The 19377-nt window shown below is 43.3% G+C and overlaps 1 protein-coding gene across 1 annotated transcript in view; it reads right to left on the bottom strand.

Moving 5' to 3' along the window:
- LOC120993805 overlaps nucleotides 1-19377 on the bottom strand; it is a 198675-nt gene that overhangs the window by 73793 nt on the left and 105505 nt on the right. The window contains exon 18 of the mRNA XM_040422271.1: nucleotides 1108-1165. Coding sequence (XP_040278205.1) covers nucleotides 1108-1165 — 58 coding nt within the window. The remainder of the gene's footprint in view (nucleotides 1-1107; nucleotides 1166-19377) is intronic.

Raw genomic sequence — 19377 nt, 5'->3', positions numbered from 1 at the left:
GGCAGAAGTCACAAAAGATGCTGAAAAGTTCACATCTATGCATCTTTGGGAACATCGGATTATGTTGGCTGATACTGCTTGCAGCTCTTCAACAGTGATGCTGCAAAAGAAAAAATGTCCTGCTTTAGGCCTCATGCACATGACCGTTCCGTTTTTTGCGGTCCGGATCCGCAAAAAACGAAAGCCGCCCAAGTGCCTTCTGCAATTATGCGGAACGGAATGGGCGGCCCATTGGAAAAATTCCTATTCTTGTCCGCAAAACGGACAAGAATAGGATATGCTATATTTTTTTTTTGCAGGACACGGAACGGAGCAACAGATGCGGACAGCACACGGAGTGCTGTCCGCATCTTTTGCGGCCACATTGAAGTGAATGGGTCCGCACCCGAGCTGCAAAAAATGCAGCTTGGATGCGGACCACAACAACGGTCGTGTGCATGAGGCCTTGAGGCATGAGGCCTTATCCAACAATATGGGGCAACAGAAAGTGTCCGCTAACTATCCACATCCCCTTGATGAACTCAAGGAAAACATCACAAACACTATCTGCAGCATCGTAGTATCAGCCAACGTGCTCAAAGATGCAAAGATGTGAAAGGGGACCACTTTCAGCATCTTTTGTGACTTGTGGGTAATTAAAAAAAAACAATCCACTTGCTCATTCATCTTGTCATACTATCGCTGGAGGCGGGCTACTTTTTCTTGGGACACCCTGTATAAGAGAGAGATAATCATTTCTCTGTCCCACCATTCCAGGAACATACTCTAGCCTCTCACTTCACTGTGAAAATTCATGTTTCAAGTCAAAGTTTTTGATTCCATATAAGCTCTGTTCCATTTCACTTTTTCCATTACTTCACGGGAAAAAACGTAGTGGCGGATGCATCATATGACAAACTCCAGTAGCACCCAGCAGCTTTCGCTACAGTGTGTGCCACTAATGGGAAGAAGAGAGCTTCTTGCTGGGCTATTCTTCCCGTCAAATATGGCAGAATCCCCGAATAGACGCTCCGAAGGAAAATGTGAACAGAGCTTTGCTAGGATAATGTGGACAATAAAATAATTAATTAACAATGAAAAGTTTAACTGAGAACAGCAAAAACTTACGGCATTAGGAAGACCTTGAAAGAGAGGAGCACTGTGGATGCCACTGTTCACATAGTGCCTGGAAGATAATGATTTAATCAGTAAATGAATATCACCTACACATAGCCCACATATATAATATGTCAGATATCAAATATAGACATCTCATTGAATATTTAAAATATGTACATAGAAGGTACCACTGCCAAATCAACGTCTGGTAACATTGCTTTACACATCTGGTAATTGGACAAAGAATTTTCTACAGCCAAAGCAATTAATATTGTCAGCCACTCCATTAACATGCATATTACTCCCTATGTATGTGGGAGGTATGAGCACCTGCCACACAAATGGGACACTGCTTCTCTCTCGGGAAATTGATAAGAGGAGACAGGAAAAGTCATACTGGTCCGATTCATTTTCCTTCGAAGAGCAGCTGCTCAGTAATTGCAGTGAGATCAGACAGTAAAGAGTAACTCTCACTATGATCTACTTTGCATAAAATATTTGCAAATTGCATAAATTGTAATCTAATGCTATGACCGGAATCACTCCCATTAGCTGGGTGAAGAATCTTATCCGGCTCCAGTCTTGCATGGGAAATCGAAATTCCCAGTGGTCAGCTGAGAGATAAGTGACTTTCTGAAGACTTAGTACCAAAACAGACTGCTATAAACTATGGGGAATTTCAATTTCATATTTTTCCTGTACCTATTTATTTTATTTTCTTCTTTTTAAATACTACCATAAGATTCTGAAGAGATGGTAACCATCACATCAATAAGTTTGGGTTCATCTAAAATTACCTGTCCAGCGGTGATACTAGGATAGACTTGGCCTTATAGAAAATTTTTGAACGTCCCCTGCCTAATCAACCCCACCTCCTGCAGCTAGTCAAGACCGTCTACGCTCCCTATACAATTCCCCACCCACCTGCTCACTCGGTTTTATTTGAAATAAAACGCTTACTTGTCAAGGCTGTGTCTCGGTTCCGGTGTAGTTTGCCATGACACGTCTGCTGTGCATGCAGCTGCCTGGGGCAACATGTTTCTTTATGTGTGTGCACTGCTCCTGTTTCCTGGCCTCTCCCCAGCCTGGTGGTTATGGGGTTAAGGTGTGGATCTGGGTGTGGTCTCATGGCTCTACTTATCCTGTTGCTGTGAGATTGAGGTCAGTTGTATTCCAGCCTTGGTTTGTGCTGGAGCCTTGCTCCTTTCCTGGATATTCCATCTGTCCAGTGTGCGGGCCCCCTAGTTTGACATCAATGTCTTCTCTATGTTTCTATGTATTCTACCCTACCTTCCCTTGTATATGTTTGGTGTGGGTTATGTTCAGGGTCTATTCTATGTCTAGTTGTTGTTCCATGTCTGGACTGTCATTGGTGTGTATTGTCCTGCATGGATGCTAGACGTTCCCCTGTTTGTTTGTGCCTTCAGTGAGAGGGCTCCTGGGTTCCCCGGAAGGGGGAACTACAAGTCAGTGAGAAGCTCTGTCTGGTGCCATCATGTATCTGGTTCGCATGGGGGTCCAGGCAGTTACTGGTGTGTTGCTGCGGCAGGTAATTGCTAGTTGTTCTGGGTTCTTACCTGCCGATCAAATAGCTTTTCACTGTCTTCCCCTTTTCTTGCAGCTAGGCCAGTGGGAGACTTCTGTTCATCCTTCTGGTGGAGGAACCGGTCGTATATGGTCCTGACTCCAGGGTTAGTAGGGCCCAAGGTTCCTGTGTATGAACCCTCCTACCATCTGGGTCCACTCATAGAGTTAGGAGTCAGGGCGAGGTTTAGGGATACATTAGGAGGTTTCCCTGCTCCCCTTCCCAGGTGTCCTTGCCTAGTTGCTATTCCTGCTTCCCAACGGTGTTCAGTGTGGAGTTTTCCCCCCACACTGCACTGTGACATTAATGGACAGGAGGAGGTGCCATGAGTTTATTCCACCCAGGCCCCGTGAATGCTCGCTTAATGTCTCCTTCACAGTAGTGATGCCTACTTAGTCCCCCACACAGTAGAAACCCTACTTAGTGCCCCCACACAGTAGTTATGCCCCAATAGTGCCTCCACATAGTAGAATGCTCCCTTGGTGCCCCCACACAGAAGAATACCCCCGGAATTCCCACACACATTAGCTATGCCCCATTAGTGCCTCCACATACAGTAGTAGAATGCCCCATTGGTGACCCCCCCCCCCACAGAAGTCATGCTCCCCTTAGTGCCTCCTCACAGTACTCATGCTCCCCTTAGTGCCCTTCCATAGTAGAATGCCCCCTTAGAGCCCCCTTACAGGTATGCTGTCCCCTTAGTGCATCCATTACAGTAGTGAAGTCCCTGTAGTGTTAATAAAAATAATATTCACCTAGCCCTGTTCCCTCGAACAGAGCAAACCATGCTGTCCCCAGCAGCAGTTGCGACGCAGTGACATCATTGCACCTGCTGAACTGAGTAGGAGAGCGCAAAGACCAGGGATGATACTCAGCCTGTGCACTCTCCTAATCAGTCCACCAACTGCCATGGCATCACTGTATAGCACCTGCTGCTGGAGAGAGCACAGGCCAGGGAATGAGGCCTGGGCCATAATGGATGACAGACATGGCATCCGGACTCGGCCTGAGTCTGGCTGCTGTGCACGTCATCTATTAAAGCCTGGGCCTTGTCTGCCAGTACATGCACACACAGTAGTCATTACTATGTGTATCCAGGTAAGACACGGTCCTTTGCTAAAGGTCCTCTGACGGTAGCTCCGCCGAGTGGCTATCCCTATAATTGTCTGTTGACATATTTTTCGGTAAAATAACCCAATCATGTAGCCACGTTTCACTATACTAGGCAACTATTTTGTATAATGATACACTTTTTATTGTACAGCTACATGATGTTTATGTTTCTTCCTTCTTTACTGGCAAATGGATCAAGTTATGAAAAATCGAATGAACTGTACAGAACAGCTGTCTATCTCTCTAATAAGGGCACTGATTAACAGGCTGAGGTATGGTGTCAGGGAGGTCAATTTATGACATGTTCAAGGCAGACTGCACAACTCAGGGGGGGGGGGGGCTTAGCTGCCAATACAAGAATGCCAGTGTTCTGGTATTATTTTACACAGATTTTCCATAAGGCCAGTTTCAAAGAAGTTTAATGCAGGTGGATCTTTTGATCCAGTAAAACAAACAGTGTAACTATCTATAGGAACAATTTGAATTTGCAAAGCCTGCAATTCCCCTGAGCATACACTAATACTGATAGTATAAACCTTTTTTTTTCAAAATTGGTTATTACAACTAGTGTTGAGCAAATCAAAGTGAAACAAATTCAATCCGAATTTCCTCTTGATTTGTTGTAATGAATAATTTTTTTCCTAAAATGGCAGCTACACCTGTTACAAATTGAAAGTAAGAAGCCCAGGAACGAGATATGACCCATAATTGTCACGGATGTAGTAGGGGAGAACACCAAAAGACAACAAGAAGGAAGGGAAAAGACACTAGGCCTCACCTCTAGGGAAGGAAAAGGGTCACCACCTATAAAACCCTGCTCCTGGCCCTAACTCCTATCCGTATGGGCACTTCTCGATGGTAGAGATGCCCATACACAGGAACCTAGAAAACCCTGGTGGCCCTCGGATGCCCTAATGTTAATGACAGGGCAGAGACTACCTGCTCCTTCCCTGGTGAAGGAACCAGCATCTCGCTGAGGCCTAGTAAACAACAAAGGTGGGGGGGGGATACAAAATACAACAAACGGAACACTTAACTTCTGAGGCTGATGGATGATGGATGAACAGGACTTAAACTAGAACCACACTCCAGCTCTTCCAAAAACCAAATGAAGCTATCCAGAGCAAGGAGTGATGGGTAGAGTCAGACTAAATATGGGGAGGTAAAGGTCAAATGATCCACACCTGAACAGGAGGTGTGGACATACAAGCAACACACAGACAAAGTGAAACCAAAACCAAAAGAGGCTGTCAGATCACTAATATGCAGATAATCTTTCAGACCTTCTAAAACCTGTCACCGGTGTGACAATAATGCCGTGCAGCCAGCCAATCAGCAGATTGCCATCCCCTATGATGTCACAGTCCTATAAAAGCCTCATCCCGAACAGGTGTCGCCATTTTACTTTGAACTGAGCATAGGGAGAGATGTGGCAAGTGCTAAGGAGAGTGTTTTAGCAATCTTTTAATTGCAGAATACTGGATAGGGAAAGTGGATGGACAGTGTAGGGAGATCGTAGGGAGAGTTTTCAGACTGCAGGAAGAAAATAAAGGGAGACTGCAGTGACAGTGCAGGCTCAGTGTAATCATCCTGTGCATCTTGTTCATCTGCCATGCAATTCATTCTTAATCTGTTCTGTTATACATAGACTTACTTACTGGATAGGGAAAGTGGAGGGACAGTGTAGGGAGATCGTAGGGAGAGTTTTCAGACTGCAGGAAGAAAATAAAGGGAGACTGCAGTGACAGTGCAGGCTCAGTGTAATCATCCTGTGCATCTTGTTCATCTGCCGTGCAATTCATTCTTAATCTGTTCTGTTATACATAGACTTACTGTGCATCAGACTCATTGTCATCAGGGGGTCTAATATATAGGCACGTTTATCTAGTTCATCTGCTGCGCCATTTATACTTAATCTGTTCTGTTATACATAGACTTACTGTTGCCTGGGTCCTCAAAAGGAACGGGCAGTAGCAAAAATGTTGCTATAGCCGGCATAAGTAGCAGCAAAATAATGGGTTGGTGTTAGCAGCAGCCGCAGCAACAGGCCACAGCTGCCAGTGTCATTCAGTGGTCGTGTTTTGACAAACAATTCAGCTGTACTGGAATGGTTGACGCACTTTTCAACATCATATCAGGTTACAACAGATTCACACAGCCAGAAATCAGTGGGTTCATCAGCCAGAGAATTCTTGTACAGTCACTCAGAATTGAGAAAGCTCGTTGGAAGAATGAGTGAAACGTTTTCAAGAAATCTACAGTAAGTCCAGTTGCCTTGATTTATTCTTTACAGATACACCATGACTTCGATAAATGAGAACCTTCACAGACCTTTATAAAGATAAATCAGGCCTGGATCAACCAGGATTTCCAGACATCGATGCCTGATACAACAGACTAGATCATTCTGGCAGTAATGATCTGACTGTACCTCCCATGTTTTGAAAAGAAGGAAGAGGGACACTATGAAAAAGCACGTCGCAACAAATTTTCCTGCACTAGGCCATGCCTCTAACTCCGCCTAAAAAAAAACTAAACACCTAATCCCACCTAGTCCCCTAAATGCCCCCACATAGTAATTATTCCCCCTTTATGCCAACACACAGTATTTATGCCTACATTGTGCCCCCTTCACAGATTATGCCTAGATATGCGCCCCCTCACAGTAGTTATGACAGATATATGCCCCCTCACAGTAGTGATGCCCAGATATGTGGCCCCTCACAGTAGCGATGCCTAGATATGTGCCCCCTCACAGTAATTTTCCCAGTTGTGCCCGCTTAAAGTAATATGCCCAGGATTGTGCCCCCTCAAAGTAATATGCCCAGGATTGTGCCCTTTCACAGTAATATGCCCAGGATTGTGCCCCCCTCAAAGTAATATGCCCAGGATTGTGCCCCCTCACAGAAATATGCCCAGGATTGTGCCTTCTCACAGAAATATGCCCAGGATTGTGCCCTCTCACAGAAATATGCCCAGGATTGTGCCCCCTCACAGTAATATGCCCAGGATTGTGCCCCTCACAGTAATATGCCCAGTTGTCCCCTCTCATAGTAATATGTCCAGGATTGTGTCTGTGTAGAAGGAGGAGGAGCAGAGGATGACTGTGGCTGGCCCCTCCCCCTGCACAGACAAACAGGGTAGAGTGCCGGCAGGAGGGAGGAATGATGAAGCAGAGAGTGGACGGCTCTCTGCTTCATCATTACAGGCAACTGTCTCTGCTGAAGCAGGGACAGCTTCCCTAGACCGTACCGGGACCGCAAAACAGCCACTGAAATCCAGTACTGTCCCACCAGATCCGGGATGGTTAGGAGGTATGCTGTAGTGTGCTGCCACACCAGAACATTGTGATAAATGTCCTGTTACTTCTGTCCGTGTGCTGCTGTCACTATTCTGATGCTGTCACTTTCCTGATGCCACATGCCTGCTGCCTCTACTGCCATCTGCTCCTACTGTGATCTGCCACCATCTTGTGCTGTTACTACCACTGTTGTTGCCACCCCCCCATCCCCACTCTGTTCTGGGGCCACTATTGTGCCGCCCTCACCAGTCTGTTACAGGGCCACTAGTGTCTCACAGTTTATTTTTCCATTCTTCTGATCTGTCAGAAGAACAAAAAAAATTTAAAAAAATTGGTCCTTTCGTTTGAGCGTCCAAAAAACCTCTATCACAAGGTTAGTATTTTCAGGATTTGATTATGATTTGGAAGCCAAAAGCAGGAGTGGGTCCAAAACACAGAAGACATGTAAATATTTCCATCACGTTATCTCTGTTTTGGATCCACTCCTGTTTTTGCCTTACCAACACTGATCATTATACTGATGCAAAAAACTGACCAAATACTAATCGTGTGATAGCAGCCATAAAAGTCTTGCATGCAGGAATTATTTTCCATCTGAATAAAACAGATTTGAAATTGAGCATGAGTCAGTATTTTGTTTTAAATATATCTAGTATGTACATTGTGTTTTTTTATAAATGATATAATGAGCAAATATTGCAACAATTTTGTATACCATCAGTATTAGTGGATTCTTATGGTAATTGTATGCTATGCACAATGTATATTTAGTATTCTAGTACTAGAATATACTGAGTATATAGCGTACTTTAATGGTATACTATGTTTTAATATTAGTAGCAGCATAAAAATTGGAATTGTGCTTAAAATTTCCAGCAAACTAAATCTTTAAACACTATGGTTCCACATCACAGCCATCATTATGTACTAGGACTGTGATGGCTCACCTCCGGCACTCCAGCTGTAGTAAAACTACAACTCCCAAGATGCACACTTGGCTTGGCTGTTCTCAGAACTCCAAAGAAATGAATGGAGCATGCTGGGAGTCATAGTTTCACCACAGCTGGAGTGCCGGAGGTTAGCCATTACTGTACTAAGGCATCTCTGTTTATAGGTAAGGTTTCACAAGATTATGTCAAATGAGCTGATAAACACATAATCACTTTTTTTTAGAAAATTATTACACAAAAACTCTATTAAATGCTTCTTTGGGCTTTATAAAGATAGCTGAAATGTAGTACAGTGGTCCCTCAAGTTACTATATTAATTGGTTCCAGGGCGACCATTGTATGTTGAAACCATTGTAAGTTGAGTAATCGGTTCCAAAGCCTCAAAATGTCATCCAAGATAAGAGAAAATAAAGATTTAAGAAAAATAAGCAGATAACAAAGACAGACACAAGTCCTTACAGATGTAGCACAGTTAAGGCTACTTTCACACTCGCGTTTTGGCTTTCCGTTTGTGAGATCCGTTCAGGGCTCTCACAAGCGGTCCAAAACGGATCAGTTTTGCCCTAATGCATTCTGAATGGAAAAGGATCCGCTCAGAATGCATCAGTTTGCCTCCGATCAGTCTCCATTCCGCTCTGGAGGCGGACAGCAAAAGGCTGCAGGCTTGACGAAACTGAGCCAAACAGATCCGTCCTGCCACACAATGTAAGTCAATGGGGATGGATCCGTTTTCTCTGACACAATCAGAAAACGGATCCGTCTCCCATTGACTTTCAATGGCGTTCATGACGGATCCGTCTTGGCTATGTTACATATAATACAAAACGGATCCGTTCATGATGGATGCATGCGGTTGTATTATTGTAACTGATCCGTTTTTGCAGATCCATGACGGAACCGCCCAGAACGCGAGTGTGAAAGTAGCCTAACACACAAACTCTCAACTCAAATTTCTTAACTCATCGTGTTATTTTGAAACAAAAGCCATTGAAAAGCAATTGAAGGTGGTTGCTTAACGCATTTAGTTTAGATAACACGTTTCATAAAGCATGTGTGTTAACTCTACTACATCTGTACATATAACTAACTAGCAACTAATCCAGCTATTTTACCAGAGAAGTGGCCTTGATTGGTTGGATCCGAGTCTGAGATATTGTATGTTGAGTCTGGTTTCAACTTACGATGGGTCAGAAAAGACCACTGTATGTTGAAAATATTGTATCCTGAGGAATCACTGTACTTGCAATATTTCTTCAACAGCAAATTTTGGAGAACGTGCCTACAGCCTCAGAGTTGTGTGTACATATCCAGCTCATCCATGGATATGGATAATGCACATAATAAAACCCTCTTTAAACATATCTCATTGTGGATATTGCATGCAGCCCTAGTAAAGAGGAAGGTCTATAGTATGTGTCTTTGAGTTGCAATATAAGCCAGTACCATAATATTTGACGGAAATATACTTTATAGGTATCATGTAGAATGATATCAGATAAAAACTAGTCAATCAATTCTGCTTAGTTGCTTTGGTAACAATCAGGCTTTTTTCAGAGAGAATTTCTATACATCATATATTACATCAAGTGCAGTGAAGTTGTCAAGGTGGCTAAGATTTGTAGAATTGTGCACCACACTTTAAAGGGTTGTGGCCTGCAATAACCCCCTTTTTGCCTTTCCAAATATTGTATGCCTCAATGCACAGGCCAGTGGTTTCCCCATTGTCCCAGCATGACCTGCCAGACATGGGAGATTGAGAATACAAAGTTCTCAAGTGCATAAAGAGAGAAGATAATTCCCAGCATGACCTTCTATGCCATCGCTGCCTCGCCTCTTCCCCCACTACTTTGCTGATTTGTTTTCATCAATGAAAGGATGGATTCTACAAGTGTTATTTCCAACCTATTGTTCATTCCTGTACCATAGCTTTTAAACCTGATTTTGCTTCCCACAGACTGGATTTTTTTTTTATTAAGCTTTTTATTGTAATCACATCAACAGCCAAACAATTCAGCAATCTTCTGCTTTGCCAGCCTACACACTGAGATCTTGCTTGGACAGGCACAAATGTGCTGCTATAACAATAAAAGTACCCACTGGAGAAAATGTGCTATTACGGCGGTAAAGAGAAAGTTTTTATTCCATTATTGTTAATAGGAAAAAATATTCATTGGTAAAAAAAAATTCCTAACTTTTAAAAACTGCTCACTGCAGACTTAAAGGGGTTGTCCAGGATTAAAAAATTGATCACCTCTCCCTTGGTCATTAATATCAGATCAGTAGGTGTCCACCACCCACTAAACATCAGCTGTTCCCCAATAGCTCTGGTGCTAAGGTTCATACTTATAAGGTTTATAATCCAATTTCCTCATTTACTAGAATGATTATTTGGTCAGTGAAATCAAATCAAACCACCGTCATGAAAAATTGTTTAAGGTTTTTCTTCCATGCGATAAACAAGATTAGGACTCTGTTTTAGGACCAGGCACATAGCTAAAATATGGAACCATGCTACCTGCTATCGACTAGTATTGAAACACTCATTTTATACACTGAAATGTCTTTCTTCTTTGTAGCAGTCATGACCAGTGATGGCCAGTTTGCAGTGTTCGCCAGCGAACACATGCGGGCTGCCATCTTTAGTAAGGTTAGACTCACCCGTCCGGCGATGCACAGGTAAGCTCTTACCTGTGCCGCAAGCCGGTCTGAAATTAAATGCGCTCACCGGGAGCAGGCAGTTCCTAGAACAGCCGCCGGGGGCCTTCATCGGGCTGTTCTAGGAACTGCCTGCTCCCGGTGAGCGCATTTGATTTCAGACCGGCTGACGGCACAGGCACAGGTAAGGGCTTACCTGTGCATCGCCGGACGGGTGAGTCTAACCTTACTAAAGATGGCAGCCCGCATGTGTTCGCTGGCGAACACTGCGAACTGGCCATCACTGGTCATGACCCACTATTTCCCTCCCACTTCCTTTGCCCTATTTTCAAGTTTTTCACTGTTACACATTGAAATTAATATAAAATATTTCTTCCTTCTGTGAAAAAAATACGTGGAAAGCTTCAATGCATGACATATTATGGAGGTATAATCTCTCCTAGCATTGATTCTAAGGGCTGTTTCACACGAGCGAGTCCATTGCGAGAATCACGCTTCGTGTGTGAGTGTGATCCTCCATTCTGGACTTGCAGGAGCGCACGGCATTATCATGATTTATAATGCTATGTGTCTCTGCATGGCCTTTTTTCCACAGAATCATAGTGACATAAAGCTGTCAGTATGATTCTGTAGAAATAAGGTCAAGCAGAGACACATAGCATTATAAATCATGATAATGCCGTGCGCTCCTGCGAGTCCAGAGCGGAGGATCACACTCACACACGGAGCGTGATTCACGTAATGGACTCGCTCGTGTGAAACAGTCCTAAGGCTTCCTGCACGCGACCGTATCGATTTTTACGGTCTGCAAATCGGCCAAGTGCTGACGCCATTTTTTTTTTTACACCTGCAGAAGTGTCCTATCCTTGTATGCAAAACGGAAAAAAATAAGACATGTTTTATTTTTTTTGAAGTGCCACGGAATGCTGTCCGCATCTTTTGCAGCCCCATTGAGATGAATGGGTCCGCATCTGTTCCGCAATAAACGTGGATCGGATGTGGACCAAAACTAGAGCTGTGTGCATGAAGCCTAAGGGTTGAATAGTGGACCTCAATGAGGTGCTATATGGTGAAATATGTTGTGCCAACAGGTCCTTAATAAGGGATCAGTCCATGTACCTTTCTCATGTGCATGAACCCAAAATAAATACAGTGCATAGAACCTAAATATCAAGATTAGATCTATTGACAAACTCAAAAAGTCTAAACTGTAAGGTATGGTATGCACCAGTTTCTATCCTGTGGGACATTTATTTAAGATTGAGTATGTGTGAAATTGTCAAGATTGTCCACTTCGTAGAAGTATCAATATCAGTGTCAGATAAGCAAGGGTGTAGTGGACGGAGCTGGTAACTGCAGCACTACTCACATTCACTTCAATAAGAGCAGCTCTGCAGTGCTCACATTTACTTCAATAAGAGCAGCTCTGTGCAGTTCCAGCGTCAACTTTCTGGTACTACTCTGATCACTGATCGTAGGGGTGTCAGACCCCAGCCAATCTGCAATTTATAGCCTATCATGAGGATATGCCATCAATATTAAAATCCTGGAATACCCCTTTAAGGGCCATCGTTGTAAACTCCACACAAAGCCTGAAGAATATACACTCACCTAAAGAATTATTAGGAACACCAGTTCTATTTCTCATAAATGCAATTATCTAGTCAACCAATCACATGGCAGTTGCTTCAATGCATTTAGGGGTGTGGTCCTGGTCAAGACAATCTCCTGAACTCCAAACTGAATGTCAGAATGGGAAAGAAAGGTGATTTAAGCAATTTTGAGCGTGGCATGGTTGTTGGTGCCAGACGGGCCGGTCTGAGTATTTCACAATCTGCTCAGTTACTGGGATTTTCACGCACAACCATTTCTAGGGTTTACAAAGAATGGTGTGAAAAGGGAAAAACATCCAGTATGCGGCAGTCCTGTGGGCAAAAATGCCTTGTGGATGCTAGAGGTCAGAGGAGAATGGGCCGACTGATTCAAGCTGATAGAAGAGCAACGTTGACTGAAATAGCCACTCGTTACAACCGAGGTATGCAGCAAAGCATTTGTGAAGCCACAACACGCACAACCTTGAGGCGGATGGGCTACAACAGCAGAAGACCCCACCGGGTACCACTCATCTCCACTACAAATAGGAAAAAGAGGCTACAATTTGCACAAGCTCACCAAAATTGGACTGTTGAAGACTGGAAAAATGTTGCCTGGTCTGATGAGTCTCGATTTCTGTTGATATATTCAAATGGTAGAGTCCGAATTTGGCGTAAACAGAATGAGAACATGTATCCATCCTCTGATGGCTACTTTCAGCAGGATAATGCACCATGTCACAGAGCTCGAATCATTTTAAATTGGTTTCTTGAACATGACAATGAGTTGACTGTACTAAAATGTCCCCCACAGTCACCAGATCTCAACCCAATAGAGCATCTTTGGGATGTGGTGGAACGGGAGCTTCGTGCCCTGAATGTGCATCCCTCAAATCTCCATCAACTGCAAGATGCTATCCTATCAATATGGGCCAACATTTCTAAAGAACGCTATCAGCACCTTGTTGAATCAATGCCACGTAGAATTAAGGCAGTTCTGAAGGCAAAAGGGGGTCCAACACCGTATTAGTATGGTGTTCCTAATAATTCTTTAGGTGAGTGTATAACCTGTGAAGTATTTTTTTAAAAGTGAATCTGTCACTCCGATTTTGGACCATTATTTACAGTAATACATGTGTAGGACTGCCTATATTGAGTGCAGATCACTATTTTTATTTTCCTTCTTCCTCTCGTTCCCACGCTGTCAGCGCTCAGAGATGCACTGAATTACATTGCCAGGACTGCTGTGCATGCGCATATGTGGCCTCTCCATTATATTTGAATAGCACAGCAGTTCAGACTGTGTATTTCAGAGCAGATTTGAGCTTTGACAACGAGGGAAAAGAGGGAAATAGAAAAAAATATATAGTAACCGGGACTCCTTACTTGCAGTACTACTCATGTATTACTGTAAATAATAGTCCAAAATTGGAGTGAAATTCCCTTTAAGAGTATAAATGTTGGCGAAGTCTGATGAATATACTAAAATAACCAAATTTTTTTTTTTGTTCCTGCCATCTGATGACCGTTCAACAATATATAATAATATAAAATCACTCCACAGAGACAAGGTCACAGTTGGCACAGATTTGCATCTCTTTTTTTCTTACTATACTGTTCTTAATTATATATCTAGGGTGGGGCACAACTATTATGTGAAAAGAGCAAGTTTTTTAACACATATAATAAAATAACAGAGTGACATGACATACTATCTATCTATCTATCTATCTATCTATCTATCTATCTATCTATCTATCTCATATCTGTAATGACCCAGAGTGGCATTACCACCTCTTTTGGACCCCCACTATCTTTATTGGTGAATCCTGTTTCATCATATATATATTTCTTGCCATTTCCTGCAATGTGTATATGTATTTCCTTAAAAAAATGTAATGTTTAAGTGTAATGTGCCTGGTTCACCAGCAGGTGGCGGAAATCTGAGCAGTGTTAGTTTCTCTGGAGAGGAACCTTCTAGTTCCATTCCAGCCCTCTCTAGAGAGGGAGGAGTTAATGTTAGTCAGTCTAGCTTACCCTTCCTAAGGGGAAGGCTTTGTGTCGGCCAGCAGAGCTCTGTCTGCTCTGCTGGGCCTGCAGACCCTGCCTGCAAGTTCTACATGGTTGCTTGTCCCCTCCTGGGCTTGCATTGTCTATATCCAAGAAAAGTGAGCTTGAAGCAAGGAATAAGTTAGACAGCTAAGTTCCAGCAGAAGAGGAAAAGTTCCTATTCAATCTAGCCAACATAGCAGAGTTAAGAGAGTTTAGATGTAGCAGAGCTGAGAGTGTTTGCCTGCCAGAAGTTAAGCCAATACCTGCTGATAACCAAGACAAAGTCTGGAAACTGTTTGGATTCCCGTTTATTCAAGTAAAGCTGTGTTTAACGATAATGCAAGTCTGGACTCAATTATTCCTTCATCATCCAAGTTATTCATCCCTTTTTGCACTACTTCGGACTACCATGTCTGGGATCCAAGGATATCTGGGTAGGAGCATCATGACACCTGCATACAACACCTTCAAAGAGATTGTAGGTCACTCTACACCACTCTGGCAATTCTACACCTGGGTACCACCACTTCCATCTACTAAAGGGGACTTCAGGTCCTCGTTGCTTCATTGCAACTAGCGTCCCGACAACTTGCTCTAACAGAGGAACATATATCGTAAAAACCTCCTAAAGGGTAAGGGATACCCCAGACACCTGCGATTAGTCCGCTGCATCAATTGGCGTCACGAACAGGATAAGAACAGGATTCATGCAACGTTTAAAATTGTGTGCCATTAGGAGCAGGATACGGACAACACTAATTTGTGTGCTTACCAACTTTATTAGCCTATTGGATGTACAAATCTGCCTTTGAAAATGACTTTAAGGTGTTCGCTACCGAGCAACCGGCGCAAAATGCTGCAAACAGGCGCCCGAGGAGTTAATTCACCATCTTTGACACAGCTTTTGGCACAGCTTCTTCATGCCCAACAAAAGCGGGAAAAGTCAGAGACGCCCCTTTCTAAAGTTGGAAACTCTAGCCCAGCCTACCGGGAGCGGTGTTACTGCATGAAGAGGGAGAGAGGGAGCCCCTCCCAAGAAGCTTCTCCTTTTTTTCCAGTTTTAGCCCGCGTGAAAGATCGCAAGATGGCGACTGAGGCGCACCAGGGGGAGACTATCCCACAGTCTGCTGGGGAAGAGATGCCCATCAGAAGTGACCTATCCACCGGTGAGGAGCCCCCTGATACTGCTCCAAGCACTCCGGAACCACCACCGAATGTGGAAATTCTTGCTATGAAAGACCAAGGGTCTATCCTTTATTGCTGTCCGGAGGATCTGTCACCTACAAGGAAAAAGCCAAGGCTTTCAGAGGATCCCCCAAAAGAAGGCGATCCTTCAATTCCAAGTTCCACCACAGGAGGGCAGTGGCGTTCTACTACCCGTGCATGGATGGATTTCCAGAGGGAAGACAAACCTCTTATCCAGATTAGTAGCTCTAACAGAGAGGAGGACATCCACTCCCTCCTCTAAGGAGCTGGACTATCTTCACCTTAAAGGAGAAACATCAATGACTTTGGGAGCCACGGCGTGGACTACTTCTGAAGGGTGAGGGCCTGTTTGGCATGTTGTGTATTTTAACATGTTTTTATGTTCCAGATTGCTCCCCGTTCTGCCCTCAGTCGAATGGTCATGATTTGTAAGGACCCAGTTACTATCATCTATATCCCAGTTGCGCAAGGACAGCCCCAATTTCCATTTTTATTTTTCCCCTTTTCAGGTTATCTGGGAGCCCTCTTTGCTAATGGTTCTCATGACCTGTGCTGCTACATTATTATTACCCATGTGGATTACAATTGATTTTACTTGGATTTGGATTACAAATAATGACATTGCTATTCCCATGGATTACAAAAGACTGTTGCTGCACTTAAAGTGACAGTGTGATGCACTTTATCTTCAAATATTGAAGAATGGACTCTAAAGTGACTCTATATTTGCACTACTTTATTGCATTAAAAATGAGCCTTACCTATTTGCACTAACGTTTTACATTTTCAGCAATGTTTAAGAATGTTGCCCATTGTGTATTTCTCTTGCAGGTACAACAATGTGTTTTCATATGCACTATTGCGTGGATTATATTTGCACTTTTCAGATCACCAGATGGTAAGCACCTTATGTATTGCTTAGTTATTATGGACTGCCCCTGAGGACGTCTGGTACGTTCCAAGCAGATCTAACACTGACTTGCTCATTATGGATTGCCTCTTAGTACAGTCAAAAATTAACGGTCCTTATCTTTAAAGGAACCGAGTGGTTATGTGCCAAGCAGATCTAACACCGTTAAGGGTGACCCGCTGCTAATATGTGTGTTTTGAGAAAATAGTCCTCATGGAGATGTGGGAGAATACCATCTCCTCCTCCTAAATTGCACCTTGTGTTTAGCCAAGGTTGATTATGTCCTAAGGCCTTGCATGCCGCCTTAAGGAAAATGTTTAGCTACCTGTTTCATTCATCAAGGTGATGAAGCATAAAGCATAATTAGGCCTTGTTGGAAGGGAATACAGGATAAAGCCACCCTTCTGTTTGGTGGCGTTTCATTGCATAATGGTGGGATTACAGAGTAAAGACGCCCTGTGCTTTCTTTGGTATTCATGGCCAAAGTACAGTCGTGGCCAAAAGTTTTGAGAATGACACGAATATTAGTTTTCACAAAGTTTGCTGCTAAACTGCTTTTAGATCTTTGTTTCAGTTGTTTCTGTGATGTAGTGAAATATAATTACATGCACTTCATACGTTTCAAAGGCTTTTATCGACAATTACATTACATTTATGCAAAGAGTCAGTATTTGCAGTGTTGGCCCTTCTTTTGCAGGACCTCTGCAATTCGACTGGGCATGCTCTCAATCAACTTCTGGGCCAATTCCTGACTGATAGCAACCCATTCTTTCATAATCACTTCTTGGAGTTTGTCAGAATTAGTGGGTTTTTGTTTATCCACCCGCCTCTTGAGGATTGACCACAAGTTCTCAATGGGATTAAGATCTGGGGAGTTTCCAGGCCATGGACCCAAAATGTCAATGTTTTGGTCCCCGAGCCACTTAGTTGTCACTTTTGCCTTATGGCACGGTGCTCCATCGTGCTGGAAAATGCATTGTTCTTCACCAAACTGTTGTTGGATTGTTGGAAGAAGTTGCTGTTGGAGGGTGTTTTGGTATCATTTTTTATTCATGGCTCTGTTTTTGGGCAAAATTGTGAGTGAGCCCACTCCCTTGGATGAGAAGCAACCCCACACATGAATGGTCTCGGGATGCTTTACTGTTGGCATGACACAGGACTGATGGTAGCGCTCACCTTTTCTTCTCCGGACAAGCCTTTATCCAGATGCCCCAAACAATCGGAAAGAGGCTTCATCAGAGAATATGACTTTGCCCCAGTCCTCAGCAGTCCATTCACCATACTTTCTGCAGAAGATCAATCTGTCCCTGATGTTTTTTTTGGAGAGAAGTGGCTTCTCTGCTGCCCTTCTTGACACCAGGCCATCTTCCAAAAGTCTTCGCCTCACTGTGCGTGCAGATGCGCTCACACCTGCCTGCTGCCATTCCTGAGCAAGCTCTGCACTGGTGGCACTCCGATCCCGCAGCTAAATCCTCTTTAGGAGACGATCCTGGCGCTTGCTGGACTTTCTTGGACGCCCTGAAGCCTTCTTAACAAGAATTGAACCTCTTTCCTTGAAGTTCTTGATGATCCTATAAATTGTTGATTGAGGTGCAATCTTAGTAGCCACAATATCCTTGCCTGTGAAGCCATTTTTATGCAACGCAATGATGGCTGCACGCGTTTCTTTGCAGGTCACCATGGTTAACAATGGAAGAACAATGATTTCAAGCATCACCCTCCTTTTAACTTGTCAAGTCGGCCATTTTAACCCAATCAGCCTGACATAATGATCTCCAGCCTTGTGCTCGTTAACATTCTCACCTGAGTTAACAAGACGATTACTGAAATGATCTCAGCAGGTCCTTTAATGACAGCAATGAAATGCAGTTGAAAGTTTTTTTTGGGATTAAGTAAATTTTCATGGCAAAGAAGGACTATGCAATTCATCTGATCACTCTTCATAACATTCTGGAGTATATGCAAATTGCTATTATAAAATCTTAAGCAGCAACTTTTCCAATTTCCAATATTTATGTAATTCTCAAAACTTTTGGCCACTACTGTACACAGAAAAAGTCAGGAATGAGCGCTTTGTGCACATCATTTGGTTCTCTGGTTATACCCGAGAGGGAAACTGTTCTCGGACACCCTACTCATACAGGCAGAGAGACCTTTTGGTAGCCGTTGCTATATCGAATGGTAACAAATATTATTATTTCATTGCAGCACTTTATATTTATTTGGTACCGTGAGAACATATAATGGTATTTATATATTTTGTATACCCTAAGCACAAGCCAAGAGCGGCTTGCCTCTTACGTGCCGGGAAATGTAATGACCCAGAGTGGCATTACCACCTCTTTTGGACCCCCACTATCTTTATTGGTGAATCCTGTGTCATCATATATATTTTTATTGCCATTTCCTGCAATGTGTATATGTATTTCCTTATAAATGTAATGTTTAAGTGTAATGTGCCTGGTTCCCCAGCAGGCGGCGGCAATCTGGGAAGTGTTAGTTTCTCTGGAGAGGAACCTTCTAGTTCCATTCCATCTCACTCTAGAAAGGGAGGAGTTAGTTAGTGTTAAGGGGAAGGCTTTGTAACGGCCAGCAGAGCTCTGTCTATATCCAAGCTAAGTGAGCTTGAAGCCAGGAAGAAGTTCTTAGCATTAAAGTAAGAGACAGACTACAGACAGCTAAGTAAAGTTTCAGCAGAAGAAGAAAAGTTCCTATTTAATCCAGCCAACATAGCAGAGCTGAGAGAGTTTAGATGTAGCAGAGCTGAGAGTTTTTGCCTGCCAGAAGTTAAGCCAATACCTGCTGATGACCATGATAAAGTCTGGAAACTGTTTGGATTACCGTTTATTCAAGTAAAGCTGTGTTCAACGATAATACAAGTCTAGACTCAATTATTCCTTCATCATCCAAGTTAT

This window comes from Bufo bufo, chromosome 3 (genome assembly GCF_905171765.1).
Source record: "Bufo bufo chromosome 3, aBufBuf1.1, whole genome shotgun sequence".
Taxonomy (NCBI): Eukaryota; Metazoa; Chordata; class Amphibia; order Anura; family Bufonidae; genus Bufo; species Bufo bufo.
The sequence above is the reverse complement of the archived record's forward strand: the minus strand, read 5'-3'. Positions and strand labels throughout refer to the sequence as shown.